Source organism: Molothrus ater, chromosome 11, assembly GCF_012460135.2.
Source record: "Molothrus ater isolate BHLD 08-10-18 breed brown headed cowbird chromosome 11, BPBGC_Mater_1.1, whole genome shotgun sequence".
Taxonomy (NCBI): Eukaryota; Metazoa; Chordata; class Aves; order Passeriformes; family Icteridae; genus Molothrus; species Molothrus ater.
This window is the reverse complement of record NC_050488.2, coordinates 4,442,864-4,463,711: the sequence shown is the minus strand read 5'-3', so window position 1 is coordinate 4,463,711 and position 20,848 is coordinate 4,442,864. Positions and strand designations below refer to the sequence as shown.

The window sequence follows — 20,848 nt, the reverse complement described above, 5'->3', positions numbered from 1 at the left end:
GCCCCTTCTCAGCCGTGTCCTTTGGGCTCACGGACTACAACTCCTGTGATCCCTCTTGGAGCGCACCGCCTACAACACCCATGATGCCCCGCGGCGGGTCGCCGCGATGGCGGGGGTGTCGCCGCGGTCGGGGCCGGGACCGGCGGTAGGGCGGGAGGTGACCGCCCGCCGCCGGCTCCGGGCCCTTTTCCGACCCGCCTAGGCTGTGCCCGGGGGGCTGCAGGGCGGCCCCGGGAGGAGCCGCGGAGGTGGGTCCCTGCGCGTTGTCATTAAGGGGGGTCCTGGGCCTGGGTCGTGTTGGGGCTGAGGAGCGGTGACACCTCAGCGCCGGAGGGGGAAGGGTCGGGGTGGGTCCGTGCTGGGCCGGGGGGCTCCTGGGGTGAATCTCGCCCCCGGGAAGGTCAGCAGGGTGAGGAGGAAAGGTGAGGACGGGGCCCTGATCCACTCCCCGGCACCCTCCGGGGCTGTCACAGGATTTTAGTGGGGTGTCTGGCTCCCCCAGGTACGGAGGGGGTCCCAGAAAGCTCCCCGGCACTCTCCAGGGCTGTCACAGACTCTTCCAGATGAGGACAGAGCCCTTATCTGTTCCCCAGTACTCTCCAGAGCTGTCACAAGGTTTTGTGGGGTGAGGATTTAGCCCCCCAGGGGACAACGGAGCTCTGACTCCAAAGTCAAAGGACCTTTGAGCCAGTTCCTCAACACCTCCAGAGCTGTCACAGGTTTGGGGGTGGGGGCTGCATGAGCTCCCCCAGGTAAGAACAGGGCCCTGATCCACTCAGGGCTGTCACAGGACTTTGTGGGGTCTGGTCTGACTCCCCCAGGTGCAGCGTTAGTGGGATTGGATTTGGGAGCAGGAGGTGTGCCGGGGCACAGAGCAGAGCCCAGGGTCCGTGAATTTCCCCAGCAGCCAGGTTCAGAGGCACAGGCTCCTCACCAGCCTGCCTGCCTCCTGTTGCTTTTACTTGTGCTCACTTTTGGGCTGGTTTTCTCTCAGGGAAGGGAGGAAGGAGCAGGCTAGAGGCATGGCCTCTGCTGGGGAGGGCACCCAGCTCCTGGGCTGATGCCAAATGTGCCAACTCACAAGGAGTGTCACCAGCCTCATCCATGGCAGCCACCTAACCCGGTCCCAGGAGGGTCATAAACCCCTCCCTTTGCAAACACGAGGCCTCTGGGATCTCAGGTGTGGGGACAGGCCCCATCCAGGGCCGTGGCCCTTCCCCCTCGCTGCACAGGGAGCCTGAGCAGCTTTCACAGGGGAAATCGGGGCCAAGCCTGGATGAAAGGTGCCGTGGCCAGGGGCCTGGAAAGAGCTGGGGCTGTGTGAGAGAGGAAATCCTGCTGGATTAGAGCAGCTTTCCTGACATCTCACCAGGGCTCGGAGCTGCCTGCTGAGCCAGCGGGATTGGGCCACGGGTGCTGGCCTGGCCCCGCTGGAGAGCAGAGCAGTTCAGGGCCTGCTTTAAAAGTGAGGGGACACAGGGGTGACACTGTGGATCACATGCAGGTCCTGCCCCGAGGAATGGCTGCAGATGTCCATAAGAAGAAAAGCTGGGAAGTCCCCAATGGGTCCCTGGCGCCAGGAGATGGGCAGCACACAGAGAGGTCCGAGAGCCCCACGCCGGGGCTGGCACAGGGCACGGAGCCAGGTATGGAGCACAGCTCACCAAAGGGGGAAGCAAGGGGGGGAAAGAGCAGTTCCTCATGTGGGCTGGGACCTCCACAGCCCTGTGGGCAGGGGGAGATGGGCCCACTCATCACCAGCAGGACCCACACCCACAAAGTGCTGCAGGATGGGGAGAGGAGTCAGGTCCCCTGTGCATTCTTCCCCCACATGGGGGACACATGGATGGATGCTGCACGGCCGCTGTTCCCAGGGGCAGGCCAGGAGGGAGCCATGTTCGTGCACACCCGCTCCTACGAGGACCTGACCAGTCCTGAGGACGGGGCGGCCGCGGCGCGGAGCCCAGAGGAGAGGCGGGGGGAGCCGGCCGAGCAGAGCAGCATGGAGCAGATCAGCAAGGACTTCAGCGAGCTGAGCACGCAGCTCACGGGCATGGCCCTCGACCTGGACGAGGAGATGAGGGCAGGCAAGGAGGGGAAGCTGGAGCCATCCCCGCAGACCACCCGGCGCGACTCGGTGCTGTCAGGGAAGGAGGAGGAGGACGTGACCATGGATGCCTGGCGCTCGCACCGGAAGCACGTCTTCGTGCTGAGCGAGGCGGGCAAGCCCGTGTACTCCCGCTATGGCTCTGAGGAGGCCCTGTCCAGCACCATGGGTGTCATGATGGCCCTGGTGTCCTTCCTGGAGGCCGAGAAAAACGCCATCCGGTCCATCCATGCAGGTACCGCCCTGGGGGGGAAGGGGATGGGGGGGGTCACAGCCTGCCCATCTATGTGCCTGCCACCACGGGCCATGTCATCTGTCCCCAGGGACAGACGGGTTGCTGGGGGGAGAGGCTGCAGCCTGGCTGTAGCCCTGGGGAGCCAGGCTCACAGGTCTGCCCCCGGCCCCCCGGGGACTCCCTCCCAAGCAGATGGCTACAAGGTGGTCTTCGTGCGGAGGAGCCCGCTGGTGCTGGTGGCAGTGGCACGCACCCGGCAGTCGGAGCAGGAGATTGCCCACGAGCTGCTCTACATCTACTACCAGATTCTGAGCCTGCTCACCTGGACCCAGCTCAACCACATCTTCCAGCAGAAGCAGAACTATGACCTGCGCCGGCTTCTGGCTGGCTCCGAGCGCATCACCGACAACCTGCTGGACCTCATGGCCCATGACCCCAGCTTCCTGATGGGCGCTGTGCGCTGCCTGCCCCTGGCCGCCAGCGTCCGGGACGCTGTCAGCAGCAGCCTGCAGCAAGCCAAGGCCAAGAGCCTGGTCTTTTCCATTCTGCTGTCTGGGAACCAGCTGGTGTCTCTCGTGAGGAAGAAGGATCAGTTCCTCACCCCATTGACCTCCATCTGCTCTTCAACCTCATCAGCTCTTCTTCCTCTTTCCGGGAGGGTGAAGCCTGGACTCCCATTTGCCTCCCTAAGTTCAACTCCAGCGGTTTCTTCCACGCCCACATCTCCTACCTGGAGCAGGAGATGGACCTGTGCCTGCTGCTGGTCTCCACTGACCGTGAGGACTTCTTCACCGTGTCCGACTGCAAGCGGCGCTTCCAGGAGCGCCTGCGGCGGCGGGGGGTGCAGCACGCTCTGCACGAGGCCCTGCGCACCCCCTTCTACAGCGTTGCCCAGGTGGGCATCCCTGACCTCCGGCACTTCATCTACAAGTCCAAGAGCTCCGGGCTCTTCACCAGGTGAGGCCCTGGGGAAGCGCTGGGCCAAGGCTGTGGCATGTGGCATGGGCCAAGCCCCTTCTCCAGTGGGTTAATGGGGTGCTGTGTTCCTGCAGCCCCGAGATTGAGGCTCCCTACGTGCAGGAGGAGGAGAAGGAGAGGCTCTTGGGGCTTTACCAGTACCTGCACAGTCGGGCCCACAACTCTTCACGGCCCTTGAAGAACATCTATTTCACAGGCCCCCGCGAGAACCTCCTGGCGTGGGTAAGGCTGTTGGTGGGGTTTGGTGAGCCTGTCTTTTGTGGTCCTGCAGGGTGGGGAAAGGGGGTGGTAACACTGCACAGCACCAGCTCCGTGGTCCCCAGGGAGGACCCCAGCATATGTATATGGTCCTTTTGGGGGTGAGCTTGCCCCTGTGTGAGGGAGGGACAGGCAGGGGTAGCAGTGGGATCTGGTGAATTCCAGCACCAAGGGCTGTGCCATGTCCTGTTGTGAACTCAGTGCTGTAGAGAAAAACCCACTGTGGGGCAAACCCCAGGGTTTGGCTCTCCCACTTCTGAGCAAACCAGATGCCACCCATTTAGGATACCACACTGCCACTTTGTGTCCCTGCACTGGAGCCCCTCTGCCCACTGCTGGTAGCCCATGGGGGGAAGAAGGAGTGCCAGTCCCAAGTGGGGCACAGTCCTGGTCCCAGCATATGTCCTGTCCTTCTCCCAGGTAACCAATGCCTTTGAGCTCTACGTATGCTACAGTCCCCTGGGGACCAAGGCTGGCGCCATCAATGCTGTCAACAAGCTCATGAAGTGGATCCGCAAGGAGGAAGACCGACTCTTCATCCTCACGCCCCAGACGTACTGAGGGCATCACCCAGGGCATGGAGGCAGCTGGGAGAGCCCCCGCTGTGCTGGGGAGCCCATTCCCAGGGATTTCCGGGCTGTGTGTCCAGGGGAGAGGGCATGGTGGGACCCCAGAGCACAGGGAAACCCCACCTGCAGGACTGTCCAGCCTGGTTGGTAGAGATGGGGTGCACAGGAAAGGGAAGGGGATGAACAGGACTTTCTCTCAGCTGCAGGCAGTGCCCCAGCTGGGGGGCCTGCTCTTCCTCCACAGTCCTCAGCTCCATCCTTTGTTGTGAGGGTCCTGGAGTGGGGCTGCTGGTACCCCAGGTTACTAGAGGTGAGCAGAGCCCCAGGGTCCTGCTTGCTGTGCCTGGCACCTCCCTTCTCTGACATCCTGTGGCTGTGCCAAGGGTGGGGGTCCCCAAGGGAGATGTGGCAGCACTCAGGGGAGCCCTATGTTGCTGTGCCCGCAGATGGCGGGTGACACTGTCCAGGCGAGGGACAGGGCTGGCCTGGGGCACACACTGCTCCTCTCCCTGCCTTGGGGGATCTGGACCCCCCAAGTGCCAGGGAGCCTCTGCAGTCCCAGAGCGGGTTTGCCCCCTTGGCATCTGTATGAGCCTGGACCCTTCCCACTGTGGCTGTGAAAAGGATGTCTGTCCCTGGGGATGCTGGCAGGCAGGGTGGGTCAGCAGGGTCCTGCCCACCTCACCACAGGGACACGGGAGCTCCAGAGAGCCAAGGTGCTGAGGTGTTTGTCACGCTGCTTGTGGGCTCGTGGTTCTGGCTGTGGGTAATGGATCCTAAAGGGGCAGCTCAAGCACATCTCCTTGGAGACCCCTCCCAGTACAGGGCCATGGAGCTCCCCAGCCCATTAAGAGTTTTCCCCTTGGCACGGGAGCACCTGTCCCCCAAACCCAGCCTCTCAAGCCAGCTATGCTGAGCTTCCTCCACCTCCCTGGCCACCCCAGGCACTGGTGTGGGGCTGAGCACCTGTGAATGGCCCGACTCCATGTTTTGGGTCTGTCTGAATAGTGCTGGAATAGGTGTCTGAGGAGGGGCAGAGCCATCAGGGTGACACCCTGCACAGAGGGAGCTGGGAAGGATCCGGCAGAGCTAGCACAGGGATCTGCTCCTGTATTTATGCTCCTGCCAGAGTGTAATCGCTTGTCTTTGCTCATAAACATTATCTGGACCCTAAGTTGAGTCTTGTCGCATTCCTGTATGTTCACTGGGGTGGGGGGATGACCAAGCTGGGCAGGAAGTTTGCTCCAAGTTTGGTACGGTGCAGTCCAGCCCCGGGGATCTGCTGGGAGCCAGGAAAGCTGCCTGGGAGTGGTGCGGGGCTGCCGGGGTTGTGCTGGCAGGAGGCGGCGCTGACTGGAGATTGGGAGCGGCAAAGTCTCCGGGCTGAGCTGGCCACGGCCAGCTCATGTCGAAACCGAGAGGCGCAGCCGGAGGAAGGAGCTCTTGGGTAAGGCCCGGAGCCAGCAGAACTGCCGGGCCTTGCACAACACGGGGCGGGAGCCTGGGGGGCCGGGGCTGGCCAGGCGGCAGGCACAGGGCACTTTCGGCAGGCCAGCCGCTCCTGGGACCAAAGTCCCCAGCACCGCGCTCACCTGGAGGAAAGGTCCATGTGCAAAGCTGGGGTTCACGGGCCTGTCTGAGGGCAGCAGGGCACTTGGAGGGCAAATCCATGCATGGATCGGGATGTAAAGATCTCCCCACATCCCTACGAACTCTGCAGTCACTCCCAGAGGTGCTGGCACCTCCTGCCACCGCTGGCAACCAGGGAGGAAAGGGACATGAGACACAGAATGGGCACAACAGAAATAACCCTCACAGCTGCCCTGGCAAAGCTGTGGCTCCCCCAGCCCTGCTCTTTTCTCCCAGCTGGAAACTTCGGTGCTGAGCCTGCCGCACCTTCAAGGTGCCCTTTTGGCCTGGAAGCGAGCAGCGAACGGGGTGCTGCCGCGGGAAGCGGCAATTTCCATTCCATGTGTCGCAGTGTCAGCTGTCCTTGTGGCAGCGGGGCTGGGTGCTGCGGCCGAGGGGCCACGGGGTACCGGCATGCAGGACCCCACTCATACCCAGGGATGCTGCTGGCAGCCACCTCCCAGCCACGGGGAACCCCCGACGGCCCCCCGGACCTGCAGCGGGCAGCGAGGCGGAGCGCCAGCCCTGCATCCGTGTTCCGATCAGCGGCCCCGACTCAGAGCCGTGCGCCTCTCGGGCACCGTGCCCAGCCGTGCCTGTCTCCCCGGCAGTGCCCAGCGGTACCCCGATCTCCTTGTCCCCCGCACACCCCCGGGCTGCGTGTGCCGGTGCCGGCCCTCGGGGAGCCCCGGGCGGCGCGGGGGCAGGACCCGCCCACCCCGTCCCGCCCCGTCCCGTCCCGCCTCGCCTGCTCCGTCCCGGCCCCGCTCCGCTCCGCCCTGTCCCGACACGGCACGGCACCGCACGGCACGGCAGCGCCCAGGTGAGCGCCCTGCCGCTCGGCACCGCTCGGATCGGACCGGACCGGACCGGACGGATGGGGCGGGGGCAGCCGGAGCCAGTGGAGATCCCGGACCTGGTGAGCTGCGGCGGGGCCGGGGGTGGAGGCCGGGGGTAGTTCAGGGTTCCAGTCCTGGGAGGTTGGCGGGGGCCTTGTCCTAGTCCCGCAGGGATCCCCAGTCCCCGTTGCTGTCCCGGGGGCAGGGAGGGTCCCTATCCCAGTCCCCGGAATGGGTCATTGCAGGGCAGAGATGCCCCGGGGTGACAGGCAGTGTCTGTAGGTGGCAGAAGGCAGGATTTGTCCCTCTGCCACAGGCAGCTTGGCATCACCTCCTACTCATGGTATTTCGGAAGAAGTTTGGTGTGACTGATCCTCCCTCGGCACTACCCATCGTCATCTGGCCCTTGGGAACCCTGGCAGCCCCAACTGACACCCGGCTGTGGCTGTGCCCGGGTCCTCACCTAAAATAAGTGTGTAAAGCCCTTCCTTTTTTATTTTGGCAGATGCAATGGTGGCCCATCCTCCATACGTTCTGAGCCTGCTGGGTGCTGAGCACCATCGATAACTCTACACCAGTGGCACTGCACAGCATGGGCCTGTCGTGCTGTGTGTGCCTCTGGCTGCTGCTCGCCCTGGCCCTGCTGGGTGCTGGTGCCTGGCAGTGTCCCCGCATCCCTTACAGCTCCACCAGGAACTTCTCCATCCCTTACACACTGCCCAGCCTCGATGCTGGCAGCCCCATCCAGAATGTTGCTGTCTTCACTGACTCCGATGGCCCAGTCGCTGCCTTTGTGGCCGTCCGCAACCGCATCCTTTTGGTCAGCCCCAAGCTGCGCCTGCTCTCCATCCTTGTCACCGGCCCAGTGGGCAGTGCTAACTGTGAGATCTGTCGCCTGTGCCCAGTCACCACAGATGGCCCTGAGGACACGGACAATGTCCTGTTGGTGCTGGACCCACTGGAGCCATGGCTGTACAGCTGTGGCACGGCACAGCATGGGCTGTGCTATCAGCACCAGCTGGAGGTGCGGGACGGTAAGGTGGCCATCACAGCCACACACTGCCTGTACTCGGCCATGGGCAACAGCCCTGCCTTCTGCCCTGACTGTGTGGTCAGCCCACTGGGGACCAGTGCCACTGTGGTGGCCACCTCCTACGCCTCTGTCTTCTACCTCGGCTCCACCATCGACAGCAGTGTGGCAGCACGGTACAGCCCACAGTCGGTGTCCATCCGACGCCTGAAGGGTACCTTGGATGGCTTTTCAAATGACTTCCAGTGGCTGACGGTGTTGCCACAATACCGCGACAACTACACCATCCACTACGTGCACTCCTTTGCCGACGGGGACCACGTGTATTTCCTGATGGTGCAGCCGGAGCGGCCGGGATCAGCCGCGTACCACACGCGCCTGGCGCGGCTCAGCACCCACGAGCGTCACCTCCGCCGCTACCGCGAGCTCGTCCTCGACTGCCGCTTTGAGTCCAAGCGCCGGCGCCGGCGCAGCGGCGAGGAGGATGCTGAGAGGGACATCGCCTACAATGTGCTGCAGGCAGCCCACACTGCCCGGCCCGGTGCACGGCTGGCCCGCGACCTCGGCATCAACGACACCGACACGGTGCTCTTCGGTGCCTTCGCCGAGAGCCGGCCCGAGAGCCCGGTGCCACAGGAGAACTCGGCCGTCTGTGCCTTCCCCCTGCGCCTCCTCAATCAGGCCATGGAGGAGGGCATGAAGAAGTGCTGCGGTACCGGGCACCAGCCGCTGCTGCGGGGGCTCAGTTTCTTCCAGCCGGTGGAGTACTGCCCACACAATGTGAGTGCTCCACCCTGCGCCGCATCCTGCCTGGGGACCCTGGGGGTTGGCTGGGATGTGGGAAAGTGGGTTCAGGAGCTGGGAAACGCTGGTGTAGCGGGGTGGATGGTGGGGTGGGGTAGGGCAGGGCAGGGCAGGGCAGGGGGAGAGCGGTATCATCCAGGTGTGAGTCAGCCCAGCATCCACCCACTACCTACTGCGGGGGCTGCTGCGTTCTGGCAGCTGCACCGAGGAGGCCGGGTGAGGGTGGGGATCCTGTGAGCCCCCCATGGTACATGTGCTATCACATGGGCACACTGCCACTTGTCATGCGTTGGGCCAATTCCTCTCCTGGTATGGCCTGCCCGGCAGCCTCGACTCCAGCCCCCGTGGTGACTGTCCCTGGACCCCAGCCACCCTCTCCATCTTGTTTATGTGTGGGGGGTGGGAAAGCCATGGGGCCTCGGTGCTTGGCAGGCTGGATGTGTGAGGTGCAGGCTGCTCCTGCCTTGTCCCCCAGGCCCAGCCACCGCCTTCTCTGGGCAAATAAACCGCAGGCGGAAGTGCAATTAGTCACCGGGGTTCCTCGTCTGCCACGGCCGCGGGGCAGGAACACCGTGTCCCAGGTACAAGCCCTGGCATGGCCAGGATGCAGATGGGTGGGCACCCTGGCAGGGCCTCCTCATCCCAGCACATGACATGAGTTTTGGTGTCTTCAGCCAGGCTCAGGGCAAGGTGCAGCCAAATCCCCTCCTCTTCCTGCACAGGGCAGACAGCTCACTGCCGCTGACTCACACTGTAGCACGAGAAACTCAGAGGGGACCTGAGCCCCTCTGCATTGGGAGTGTCCTGTGGGGACCCCATGGCTCCTGGTGTCCCTCTTCCACCCCAGCCCCTTGCTGAGCTCCAGGGCTCGGGGAACACTGGGGTTGGAGTGAGCATCCTGTAGTGCCAGCACGAGTAACTACATCCAGATGGGGTGGGAAGGGAGGGCAGGATCTGACGCCACATGAGGGACTGAGGGAAGGCCTGCCAATGTGGTTTATTCTCCAAAATTTTCCCAGCCTGGAGGGGAACTTAAGCAATCTGGTGCTGCCCCAAAATATCTCACAAATCAAGCTAGTGCCTACCTGTGAGGGTGTGGGAGTCGGGGTGCCAGGGCCAGCTTCAAGTCACTCACCCCATGTTTGGCCACAGGTGAACCTCTCAGCACCGGTGGTCAACACCAGCTGCTGGGATCAGCCCACCCTTGTCCCTGCTGCCTCCCACAAAGTGGACCTGTTCAACGGGCAGCTGACAGGTGTCCTCCTCACCTCCCTCTTCGTCACTGCCATAGGAGACGTCACTGTGGCCCACCTGGGCACAGCAGAAGGACGCGTCTTCCAGGTGGGATGGGGGGTCGGGTGGGATGGCAGGTCCTGGCAGGCTGTGGGGTATGCTCAGCACCCTGCTCTGCCCTGCTGCAGATGGTGCTCCAGCGCTCCAGCTCCTACCTTCTGACCTTGTCCAACTTCTCCCTGGGCGAGCCGGGGCCAGTGCGAGGTGCCATGGGGCTGCAAAGCCGCTCGCTGTTCTTCACTGCTGGCACCAAGGTGAGTGGGGGCTCTGAGGGTCATAGGGTGGGCATGGAGCTCCATGTGTCCCCCTCACCTCCACTCTCTGTCCCCAGGTGTGGCTCCTGAACGTCACTGGCCCTGGCTGTCGCCACTTCTCCACGTGCCAGCGCTGCCTGCGGGCCGAGCGCTTCATGGGCTGTGGCTGGTGTGGGGATGGGTGCAGGCACCGCCACGAGTGCCCCAGCCACTGGGTCCAGGACAGCTGCCCGCCCGTCCTCACCGACGTAGGTCTGCGCTGTGTCCCCCTGCTCCTCACAGCTCCAAGCATTCGGATGGGGAGGGACGTGGCAAATGGGGGTGGGACCCCCTCCCTGGGATGGGTGTTGTGTTCCTCAGAGAAGGTATTTCTGGACCCACAACAGTCACTGCACTTTGGGGTGACACAGGTGCCTCTCCCACAGTTCCATCCCCGGAGCGCCCCGCTGCAGGGTCGGACACGGGTGACACTCTGTGGAATGACCTTCCGCTCCCGCTTGGACCCCGACCCCGGCCGCAGCCCCCGCGGCGCCTGCCGGGTGGCAGTGGGATGGCGAGGCTGCACCGTGCTGCCAGAGGAGAGCGAGAGCATCAGGTGTGCAGCGGTGCTGGGAGAGAACAGCTGCAGGGAGGGCTCTGGGGCTGCCCCCGGCCTAGGGCTGATCCCCATCACTGTCCCACAGACCCCTGCCCACCTCGCGCCGCAAGGAGTTTGTGGATGTGCTGGTGTGTGAGCTGGAGCCGGGGGGCCCGGCAGCCCTGGGGGGCCCAGCCGACGTGGTGCTCACTGTGGAGGAGCCTGCCAGAGCCTCTGGCTTCCGAGTCTACGGCTCCGCCACCCTCGGAGGCTTCGTCTTCGTGGTACGGTTCCACACTGGCAGTGCCCCTGGCAGGGTCGGGGGGGGTTTGGCTCACTCACCCATCCCACTGACCCCATCTCTGCTCAGGAGCCCCACGTCAGTGCCCTGCACCCCCCTGTTCGGCCCCCGGCGGGGTGGCACCCACCTCTCACTCCGTGGCAAACACCTCTCAGCAGGGAGCAGCTGGCGGGTGATGGTCAATGGCTCCGAGTGTGCCCTGAGTGGGCAGCCCAGGTACACCCCTGCCCTGCACCTGGCACTGCAGGGTCCCCAGCACGGGACGGGCACGGGGAGTCCCTGCAGTCCCGCTGTCCCCCCAGCCACGGCTGTCGTGTCTCCAGGCAGGACAATGGGACAGTCCAATGCACGGCTCCCGCCGCCGGTGGCCTGGGCGCAGCCCGGGTCGCCCTGTGGATCGACGGGGAGGAGTTCCCGGCCCCCGTGCCCTTCCAGTACCGCCCTGACCCCGCCGTATCCGCCATCGTCCCCAGCTGCAGCTATGAGTGAGTGCGTGGGCTCCCTTACCCGGGCTGAGGGATAGCCCTGTCCTGCCACTGCCCTGGCTGGGCTGGACGAGGTGCTGGCAATTGCAAGCACTCTGGGGGCCATGTGCACCCCGGGGAACCTGATCCCTGCCTACTGTAGGGGCTCGCTGCTCACCATCATCGGCACCCACCTGGACTCCGTGTATCGCGCCAAGATCCGCTTTGAAGCCGCTGGTGTGGTTACCCAAGCCACAGTAAGCACCGGAGTGTGGGGCCATCGTCCCCCGGCCCTGCCCACCCCACCTGGGCAATCCCCCGGGCACATCCCGAGCCCAGCTCAGCATCTCCCTGCCTACAGGAGTGTAAGGACCCGCTGGCACCGGACCGGCTGCTGTGCCGCAGCCCAGCCTTCCCCTTCGAGAGCAACGTGGAGGTGGTGCTGGGGAACCTGAGCGTGCTGCTGGATGGCGCCGACGGCCGCTGGCTCTTCCGCCTCCGCTACTACTCCCGGCCCAAGGTGTACTCCTTGGAGCAGGAGGGCAGGCGGCTCCGCCTCAAGCCTGGCGAGGATGAGATCGAAGTGCACGTACGTGGGGCAGTGGGGTGAGCCGGAGCAGGGGTTCCACTGCCAGGACCCCCGAGCTCACGGTGCTCTCTCTGGGCAGCATCTGGGGCTGGATGCCGTGGCCACCTGCATGAACATCACCATGACGGTGGGGGGCCTGGACTGCCACCCCAGCGTCCTGAAGAACGAGGTGACATGCCGCCTGCCCCGCGAGCTGCGCCTGCCCCCTGCAGGGGCCCCTGTGGAGGTAGGAACCCCCCGGGTGGGCAATCACCCGCCCCAGTGTCCCCCACCCCATCCCTGCTGAGCCCCTGATCCTCCAGATCTGTGTGAACGGAGCCTGTCAGGCGCTGGGCTGGGTTCTGTCCCCCCCCACATCGCTGGACCTGGCCGCCAGCCTGGCTCTGGGCACCGGCATCACCTTCCTGCTCTGCTGCATCCTGGCTGCCGTGCTGTTCCGCTGGCGCTGGAAGAAGAGGCGGGGTGAGTGCCGTGCTCGTCGGGCACCCTGATGCCCCCAGACCCTGCCACGCCACCCCATACCCACCCCATTGCTGCCTGCAGGTACGGAGAACCTGGAGCTGCTGGCACAGCCCGGCCGCAGCGACCCCCCCGTCACCACCCAGCGCCCTGGCGTGGACTACAGAGAGGTGCTGGGTAAGTGGGTGTCGCCGGTGGGTGGCGGGGTGTTGGGTGCTGCCAGCCCTCACCCCGCCTCTGCCTGTCCCGGCAGTGCTGAACACAGCAGGCACTCCCGGGCCCGTGGGGCCCCGCACACGAGTCACCGGCGCCGGTGCCAATGGCAGTGCTGGGGCTGGTGCGGCGGGCGGGGGATCCCCCATGCCCCTGCTCAGGGCCACATCCTGCTGCCTGGAGGATCTGCGGCCGGAGCTGCTGGAGGAAGTGAAGGACATTCTCATCCCCGAGGAGCGGCTTGTCACCCACCGCCACCAGGTCATCGGCAAAGGTGACTCTTTGGCACCCCTGATTTGGCTGTGGCCTCACCTGCCCAATGTGTGTGGTGCCAGCTTTGTGCCACCCATCCCTGCAGGGCACTTTGGCAGCGTCTACCATGGCACCTACACGGACCCTCTGCTGGGGGACCTGCACTGCGCTGTCAAGTCCCTGCACCGTGAGTAGCTCCCCCTCCCGTGCGTGCTCCCATGGCACAGCAGCAGCACGGCCACAGCTCGGCTCTCCGCAGGCATCACGGACCTGGAGGAGGTGGAGGAGTTCCTGCGCGAGGGCATCCTCATGAAGAGCTTCCACCACCCGCAGGTGCTCTCGCTGCTGGGGGTGTGCCTGCCCCGCCACGGGCTGCCCCTTGTCGTCCTGCCCTACATGCGCCATGGGGACCTGCGCCAGTTCATCCGCAGCCAGGAGCGGGTAGGGGGTACCCCAAGGTGGGTGGGAAGTGATGGGTGCCAAGGTCTCCATGCTCACCACTCCCAACTCACAGAGCCCCACAATGAAGGAGCTCATCGGCTTCGGGCTGCAGGTGGCCCTGGGCATGGAGTACCTGGCCCAGAAGAAGTTTGTGCATCGAGACCTGGCAGCCAGGAACTGCATGTAAGTGTGGTTGTGCCCCCCAGACCTCCCCCCCAGGGTACCTGCCTGGGTCTGGGGGTGCCCAGGAGTCCCCACCTCCACCTGGTGTCCTGCAGGCTGGACGAGACGCTGACGGTAAAGGTGGCTGACTTTGGGCTGGCGCGGGACGTGTTTGGCAAGGGGTACTACAGCATCCAGCAGCACCGCCACGCCAAGCTGCCTGTCAAGTGGATGGCGCTGGAGAGCCTCCAGACCCAAAAATTCACCACCAAGTCTGATGTGGTAGGCATGACCCCCCCTCCCCATCCCATCCCCCGTCTCCATCCTGCCTGTGCGCCCATGGCAGCTCTCTGCTCGGCAGTGGTCCTTCGGGGTGCTCATGTGGGAGCTGCTGACACGCGGGGCAGCGCCGTACGCCGGGGTGGACCCCTACGACATGACCCACTACCTGCTGCAGGGGAGACGCCTGCCACAGCCCTCTCACTGCCCCGACACCCTGTGAGTGCAGTTGGGGTGGGCAGGGTGGCAGGGGCTGTCCTGGGGGCTGCCAGCACTGACTGGGGTGTGGCTGCAGGTACAGGGTGATGCTGAGCTGCTGGGCGCCGGCGCCCGAGGAGAGGCCGTCCTTCACTGGGCTGGTGGGTGAGCTGGAGCGTGTCCTGGCCACGCTGGATGGTGAGCACTATGTCAACCTGACTGTCACCTACACCAACCTGGACTGGGGTCCTGCCTTTCCCCCTGCTCCCCCGGGGCAGCTGCCTGATAGTGAGGATGAGGATAAACATAATGAGGAGGAAGAAGAGAAGGAAGAAGAGGAGGACGACGACACGTCTGTGTGCTGATGGGATTCCCTGCACCATGGGGTCTCCCAGACCCCCATGCACACTCCCCTGAGGAGGGATGCAGTGTGCAGGCAGATGCTATGGGCACCCTCCCTATGGGATGGGTGCTGGGAGGCAGCTGGGTGCCATGGAGTGCTCTCCCATGGCTCACATCCAGACCCTGCTGGCTGCTCCCCAGGATTAGCTCCACACCACAAGATTCTGGGGCTCAGTCCTGCGCTGGCTGGGTGGTGAGAGGCTCAGCCCCACAGTGATGAGTCTGTGCTCTGGGGTCTGGGGCTCAGTCCCATAGTAATGGGTGCTGTAGGTGCTGTGGGGCCCCATACCCAGCGGGTGTTGTTGGGTGACTGGCCTTCCCAGGGCTCCCATGGAGTTTCCAGCCTCTTGGCTGTTCAAATCACTCATTAAAAACTAATTATATTTTTTCCCTGGCTGAGGCTGTGTCTTTGAGGGGCCTGTGCCCCAGGTTGGCAGCACCCTTGTGCCCCTGCATGGGTGAGGTGTCTTCCCACTCCTGGGGCACCCACCTCATGGGAGACACTGAGGAGGGGGCACCCACTGTTGCTGTGTCAGTGAAAGGAGGGCATCTGCACAATGGTGCTGCTGTGGCCACCCTGGAACCATCCCCCATTGCCTGCCACACCAGGGCCCCACTCTGCACCCTGTGTCCCACCATGGCCCTCTGACCTTGGAATGTTTAGGAGGCTTTTGCTAAAAATCCTTCTCCCAGCCACATCCAGCCCCTGGCAGGGTGGCTGTGAGGCACAAGGCATGTGAGGGGTACCATGCTCCTGGGCTTGGCATGATGATGCCCCTGCAGTCCTGGCCTATGGGCCATGTTGCCCCCAGGATTCATGGCATGATGGATGCCTGGGGCATGGAATTGCAGTGCCCATGGGATCATGATGCTCCTGGGGTGATAGATGGCCAGGCATCAGATCAGGGTGCTCTTGGGGTTGTGAGTACCCATGGAGCACAGGGCATGGGATTACAGTGTCCCTGCCACTAAGGTAGCCATGGGACCACAGGACCTGTGATCACAGTGAGGACATGATGGCATCCAGCCCATCTACTGCTGCTCACCCTGCCTGCCTGCACAGGGTCCAGTGGGGCACACTGCCCCAGGCTGGGGGCTGCTGTCTGGTGACCAAGAGTCATTACCAGCTTCACTTAACGACACCTTTATTGCTTCAGTACTGTGCAGGGGACAGTGGAGCTCGTGGCAGGGGATATTCAGGGCAAGCCCAGGAGGGGCAAGGGATGCTGAAACACACACGGTGTGTGGCTGTGGGCAGCACTGCTCCTGCTCCATGTCCAGCCACACGGGCCCTGCCGCCAACACTCCTTTAAATAAAACCCCCTCAGCTGCTCATTAAGCAGTGCTGGAGCCCGGGGCCGTATCAGCTCCCATCAGCCAAGCTGTCCATCTCCCCCACGCCTCACACCTGCAGGCTTCACCGCCACGTGCCCGAGGTGGTTTTAGTGCAGCTGGGTCCCAGCACCGTGCCTCAGTTTCCCCACAGGGCGACTGCTCTGCTCCCCTGGCCTGGGTTTTGGGTGACCATGACCTCCAGTGTAGGTGCTGACCTCGCACATGGAAGGCCAAGCAGCACCATTTCGGCTCGCTGCTGAGTTGCTGTGGCAACGGGAAGAGCCTGGCACTGTGTGATTATTAGGGCTGGACCAGCAATGGGAGATGCTGGGCACTGGTGCTGGGGGATGCTGCATGCCTGGGGGACAGCCAGGGTGGCTGACTGGGGCACCAGCAGGTCATGGGATGCCGGGATGGATGGATTGATGGATGGATGGGTCAGTGGATGGATGAGTGCATGGATGGATGTGTGGGTGCATGGAGGGATGGATGGATGGATGGATGGATGGATGGATGGATGGATGGATGGATGGATGGATGGATGGATCAGTGGATGGATGAGTGCATGGATGGATGTGTGGGTGCATGGATGGATGGACAGATGGACAAGCTGGCACCCTGGCAATTGCCCCCCTCAGCATGAAGCAGAGTGGGTGCCCAGGGCTGTGTTTGGGTGGCAGATGCATGCCAGGCCTGCTGTCTGGTGACACAGGGGACAGCTGTGGGAGCAGCCAGTAGGAGCAGGGTACCTGGAGGGAGCAGGGCTGTCCGTGCTGGCACTGGGATGGCACAGTGAACTGCTTGTTAGCTCACAAGTCTGGTGTGGTTACGGTGATGTGCGTGTGGGCGGCCCCCGCTTTAGGCTGCCCCCCTCCCCCCAGGAATGTGCTCGCAGAGATGACAGATTTCATGCTAATCCACATTTATCCTGCCCTAATTACGCTGCGGGAGGTGAGGAGCGAGCGCCCAGACTTCCATGCCAAGGGCTGGCATGTGCCCACCCCTGTCCGATGCTGCTAGCTGGGACTGGCACTGGCACTGTTCCCACTGCCACGGCTCCAGGGACAGGCAGGTGACCTCTCAGGGTGGCACCTTGCATGGCACTTGGCACCCCTGCCGCAGCTGGGGAGTGCCTTAGAGGTGCCACCTGGGCACCCACAGATGGGCACTGGGTGGTGGCACCCTGAGCTGCTGTGTGGCTGGGCATGGTTGGTGCAGCACTCGGCTGAGCTGTGGGCAGGTGAGGCCGTGCCGGGCCGTGCCACGCTGTGCCAGGTTGTGCCAAGCCCCTCGTGCCGTGCCCATCCGCCACGGCTGCGGCAGAGCAGCCGGGGTCCCATCCCGGCAACGCGCCGTGCACACACAGCACTTTAAATGTTTTATTTGGGGAAAGTGCTGTCGTTAGCAGGCATTAATTATTAAAATCGGAGCCATCTATAAAACATGAGTGGCCGCACGCGGGGCTGCGGGTGCCCAGGCAGGGCAGGGCACGGTCCCGCCACCGGCACCGCCCGGGACCCGCTGCACGGCGTGCGCCGGTGATGCCGCAATGGCCCCTCGGCAGCGGCTGCGGGCTCCTGCCGGCAAAGGGCGGGCAGCGAGTGCCACGGGGTGGGGGCTGGACTGGGGACGGGCAAAACTGTGCTAAATCAGTGTTTGGGTGAGGCGGTGGTCGCCGGTGCCAGCCGTCCCGGTGAGGGGTGGCAGCAGGCAGCAGGCAGCGCCGAGCTGTTTTTAGCAGCTGCCGGTGCTGGGGAGCGGGCGTGAAGAGCAGCCGCCGCGGCACCGACGTGCCATTTTTAGAAACCGGCAAGTTTTGCTAATGATGCCTGTGAGCGGCGGGGGGGCTGCCCTGGCACCCCCAGTCCTTGCTGCCCACACCCCGCAGCCAGCCCTGGCCCTCTGCCCTCCCCGCCTGGCCCTGGAACCTGGAACTGGGGGCACCTGCACAGCCCGGGGCACCCCCGCACCCACCTGAGGCTCTGCTGGCCCCCGGAGAGCTTTGGTGTACTTGGGGAGCTTCAGGAGCCCCTGGGAAGCTTTGTAGCCCCTGAGGACCTCTCCTGGTCTCTGAGGAGCTTTGGTGGCCCTTGGGGAGCTTTGGTGGTCCCTGGGAATCTCTGCTGTCCTCTGGGGATATCTGCTGGCCCCTGGGGAGCTCTGCTGTCCTCCAGGAAGCTTTACTTTACCCCAAAGCCTTCCAGGCTATAAGGCACATATTTTTCTCCTTTCTCTGCCCCTGAGACAGCACTGGCATTTCACTGGGGAGGCTTGGCCCATCCCAGCACCCACCTAGGATCAGTGCCAGCCATGTCCAGTCCTGGTCCTGGTCCTGGTCCTGGTCCTGGTCCTCTCCCCGAGCCCGAGCCCTGAGCAGCCTCCCTGCACCCTAGTCCCTGCGGCTGCAGGTGCTGCCAGAGACCCAGGGGACCCCCAAAGCTCTTTCAGTGGGAAGGGGAGTCAAACCCTGATGCCATGGCACCACTGTGATGCAGGAGTACGCTGTGGAAAACAAGCCCCCTTTTCCCATCAGGGCTCCAGGTACAAGAGCCAGCCCCGGAGGCGACAGGAACCAAGCCACTGGAGAGGTACAAGGCTTTTTGTGCTGTCATTGGCACAGGGACAGCCCCCATCAGGAGCAGGCTGGCCAGGGACAAGCAGCCACGGCCAGTGGTGCCCAGCCAGATGTGGGGCAGCCCTGTCCTCAGCCAGGTGTGGGGCAGCCCTGTCCTCACACACGGCGTGGTCACCAACCGGGATGGGCTGGCCGAGGTGTGGCACTGCAGGGGACACCGTGCCTGGTGACCACACTGAGTGGCTCTCTGGCTGTGTCCCTTGACACCTTCCCAGGCACAGAGGTGCCTTGGGACACCTGTGGGGAGGGCAGCCCTGCCACTGTGCACCCCCACTGCCACTCATCCCAGTGAAGGGCCAGGGGTGGCCATCAGCAGCTGCACCGCCTCTTTTTCTCTGCTCTTGCCCCCCACAGGCCCCCCGAAAGGAGGGATGGGGTTTATTTGGCCCCGTTGCCGGGCCGACGTGCGCAATTATCGCTGATTGCCTGGCGGTTGCCATGGCGATGGCAAGCACGCAGGGATGCGGTGCCGCGTGGTGCTTGAGTCACGGACACGTTGAACACCCCCCGCTGCACCCCACTGCACCCCACTGCACCCCACTGCACCCCACTGCACCCCACTGCACCCCAGCACAGACATGCTGAACATGCATCCCACTGCACCCCAGAACAAATGTGCTGAGCACCCCCTGCTGCACCCCCCAGCACCGTCTGGGCTGGCCCTCCATCCCTGCACCCTCCTGGGGTACGGGGATACAGCCAGGTGTCCCCCAGCTGAAGCAGGGGGGTATGTGCATGTGTCCCCTACCCCATGTCCCCCATCTGAGGCAGAGGTGTACAGCCAGGTGCTGCCCCCAGCCCTGGCAGCCCCACACTGGGCATCCCAGCCTCACTCTCTCCAGAGGTGCTGTAGGAAATATCACCCCAAACAAGCCATGCCATCCCATACTCAGCTCTGGGTTGTAGTGGGGAGGGAGTGGGTGCATGGGGCAGTGGGCCATGGCACTGTAAGGACAAACGCCATTGGGGTCAGCAAAGCTCATCACCCCAAAACGGGGCACGGAGTGGACCAAGATCTGAACAGAGTGAGGAGCAGGAGGGAACCAGAGCACAGCGATGGGAGCCTGTGGCAGGAGACTGCTGCCAGGAGGTGACAGACACGAGCCAGGGTCAGGGGACAATGGAGAAGTGCCACCACATCCCTCATGTTGCAAGGCAGCGCCGGGCAGCCCCGAGGCACAGGGTGCCTGCCGGGTAATGATGGCTTACGCTCGGGTCCCCGTGAGGTGCAGAGATTAATAACCCTGGAGCTCTGCTGCCAGCCACAATGATTAAACTCTTGATTAGAAGCTCAAACTACAGTGCCCTGCAAATTCCCCCTGCTCTCACACACCCTTAATCACCCAGCATGGGTGGTGATAGGCCTGGGGCTGGCAGGGCTCGGTGCCACACAGGGGACAGGTGCTGGGAGTGCCCCAGCTGGCTGTCCCTTGCAGTGCTGGCTGGTCTCCAGTGAGCAGAGGGGACAGGCTGCTTTGGGACCCTGGTGTCTCCCACCCATGGGTGGGAGAGGGCTGTGGGTCCCATGAGTGCATGGCCACACCCTGTGGTGGCTGAGGCCCTCAGGAGGTTTGGGGAGCTGGGATTTGGTGGGCACAGGGGCGGGAGGGGAGGGAAGTGGGGGTGCAGTTCAGAAGCAGCACCATATGGGCAGCAAATGCCAGCGTGTGGCACACAGCCCTCGGGGGGGCTCTGCACACGTGGCTGCACTGCGTGAGGAGTGGGGGGCAAGGGGGCTGGGGCAGGGACTGGTGCCCTGTTGTACCCTGGGGACTGTGCTGCCCACCCAGGGCTGGTCCCACACTGGGCTGTGGGCAGAGGTAGGAGAATCAGGGTGGCCGATTTCTTGTCCCTCCTTCCCCTAGGCTGTTGCACAAAGACAAACCCTGTCATAGGGAAGTGAGTAGAGCCTTTGGCCCTGCTGTTGGAGGAGAAGTTGCCTGGCTCCAACTGGATGATGGCACAGAGGCAGGAACATGTATCTACCGTGTCCTCATCGTGCCTTTTAGTGCCCTCAGGGGGCAGATACCTGTGATGCTGAGCCCATGCTTAGCTGTGCTAAAATCCTGCTCCCGTCCCATCCCATCCCATCCCATCCCATCCCATCCCATCCCATCCCATCCCATCCCATCCCATCCCATCCCATCCCATCCCATCCCATCCCATCGGCCATGGCACAGCCCAGGGGATCCCGGCTCACCCCAGAGGGTGCACTATGGTGTCCCATGGGGTCTCTGGTCCCATGGGGTCCCCGGGCTGTGGCGGTGTCCCAACACGGTGACAACCCCCCGGCCTCGCCCCCCGCGCTCCGGGCGGTCCCAGCGCCACGCGTGTCCCGTCCCCACGGGCGGGGCGCGAAGTTTGGCGGTGACGTCAGGGGAGGGGCGGGGCGTGAAAGGGGGCGTGGTCGCACGGTCCCGCCCCCCCAACTTGCCGCGCCGGGCGCGCGGGGCCGCGCCGCGACGGACCGACGGCTGGGCTGGGATCGGCTGGGATCGCTGGCACCGGCGGGGATCGGCTCGGCTCGGCCCGGCTCGGCCCCGGC

At 64.1% G+C, this 20,848-nt stretch overlaps 2 protein-coding genes across 2 annotated transcripts; both read left to right on the top strand.

The window, feature by feature from the left end:
- The first annotated feature begins 100 nt into the window (after positions 1–100).
- MON1A (MON1 homolog A, secretory trafficking associated) lies at positions 101–5,321 on the top strand. The gene is given in 7 exon segments (XM_036391179.2): positions 101–248; positions 1,505–1,646; positions 1,875–2,342; positions 2,535–2,936; positions 2,939–3,299; positions 3,395–3,542; positions 3,999–5,321. Coding segments are annotated over 6 exon segments (1,647 nt in total). The 5' UTR covers positions 101–248; positions 1,505–1,519; the 3' UTR covers positions 4,140–5,321.
- Positions 5,322–7,207: 1,886 nt separating this feature from the next.
- MST1R (macrophage stimulating 1 receptor) lies at positions 7,208–14,296 on the top strand. Its single transcript, XM_036391178.1, is given in 21 exon segments — positions 7,208–8,425; positions 9,602–9,790; positions 9,871–9,996; positions 10,074–10,244; positions 10,422–10,591; positions 10,680–10,857; positions 10,944–10,973; positions 10,975–11,090; positions 11,198–11,359; positions 11,502–11,595; positions 11,700–11,927; positions 12,007–12,153; positions 12,230–12,389; positions 12,471–12,563; positions 12,640–12,873; positions 12,958–13,038; positions 13,111–13,292; positions 13,366–13,475; positions 13,571–13,736; positions 13,816–13,952; positions 14,029–14,296. Coding segments are annotated over 21 exon segments (4,260 nt in total).
- Positions 14,297–20,848: the final 6,552 nt, after the last annotated feature.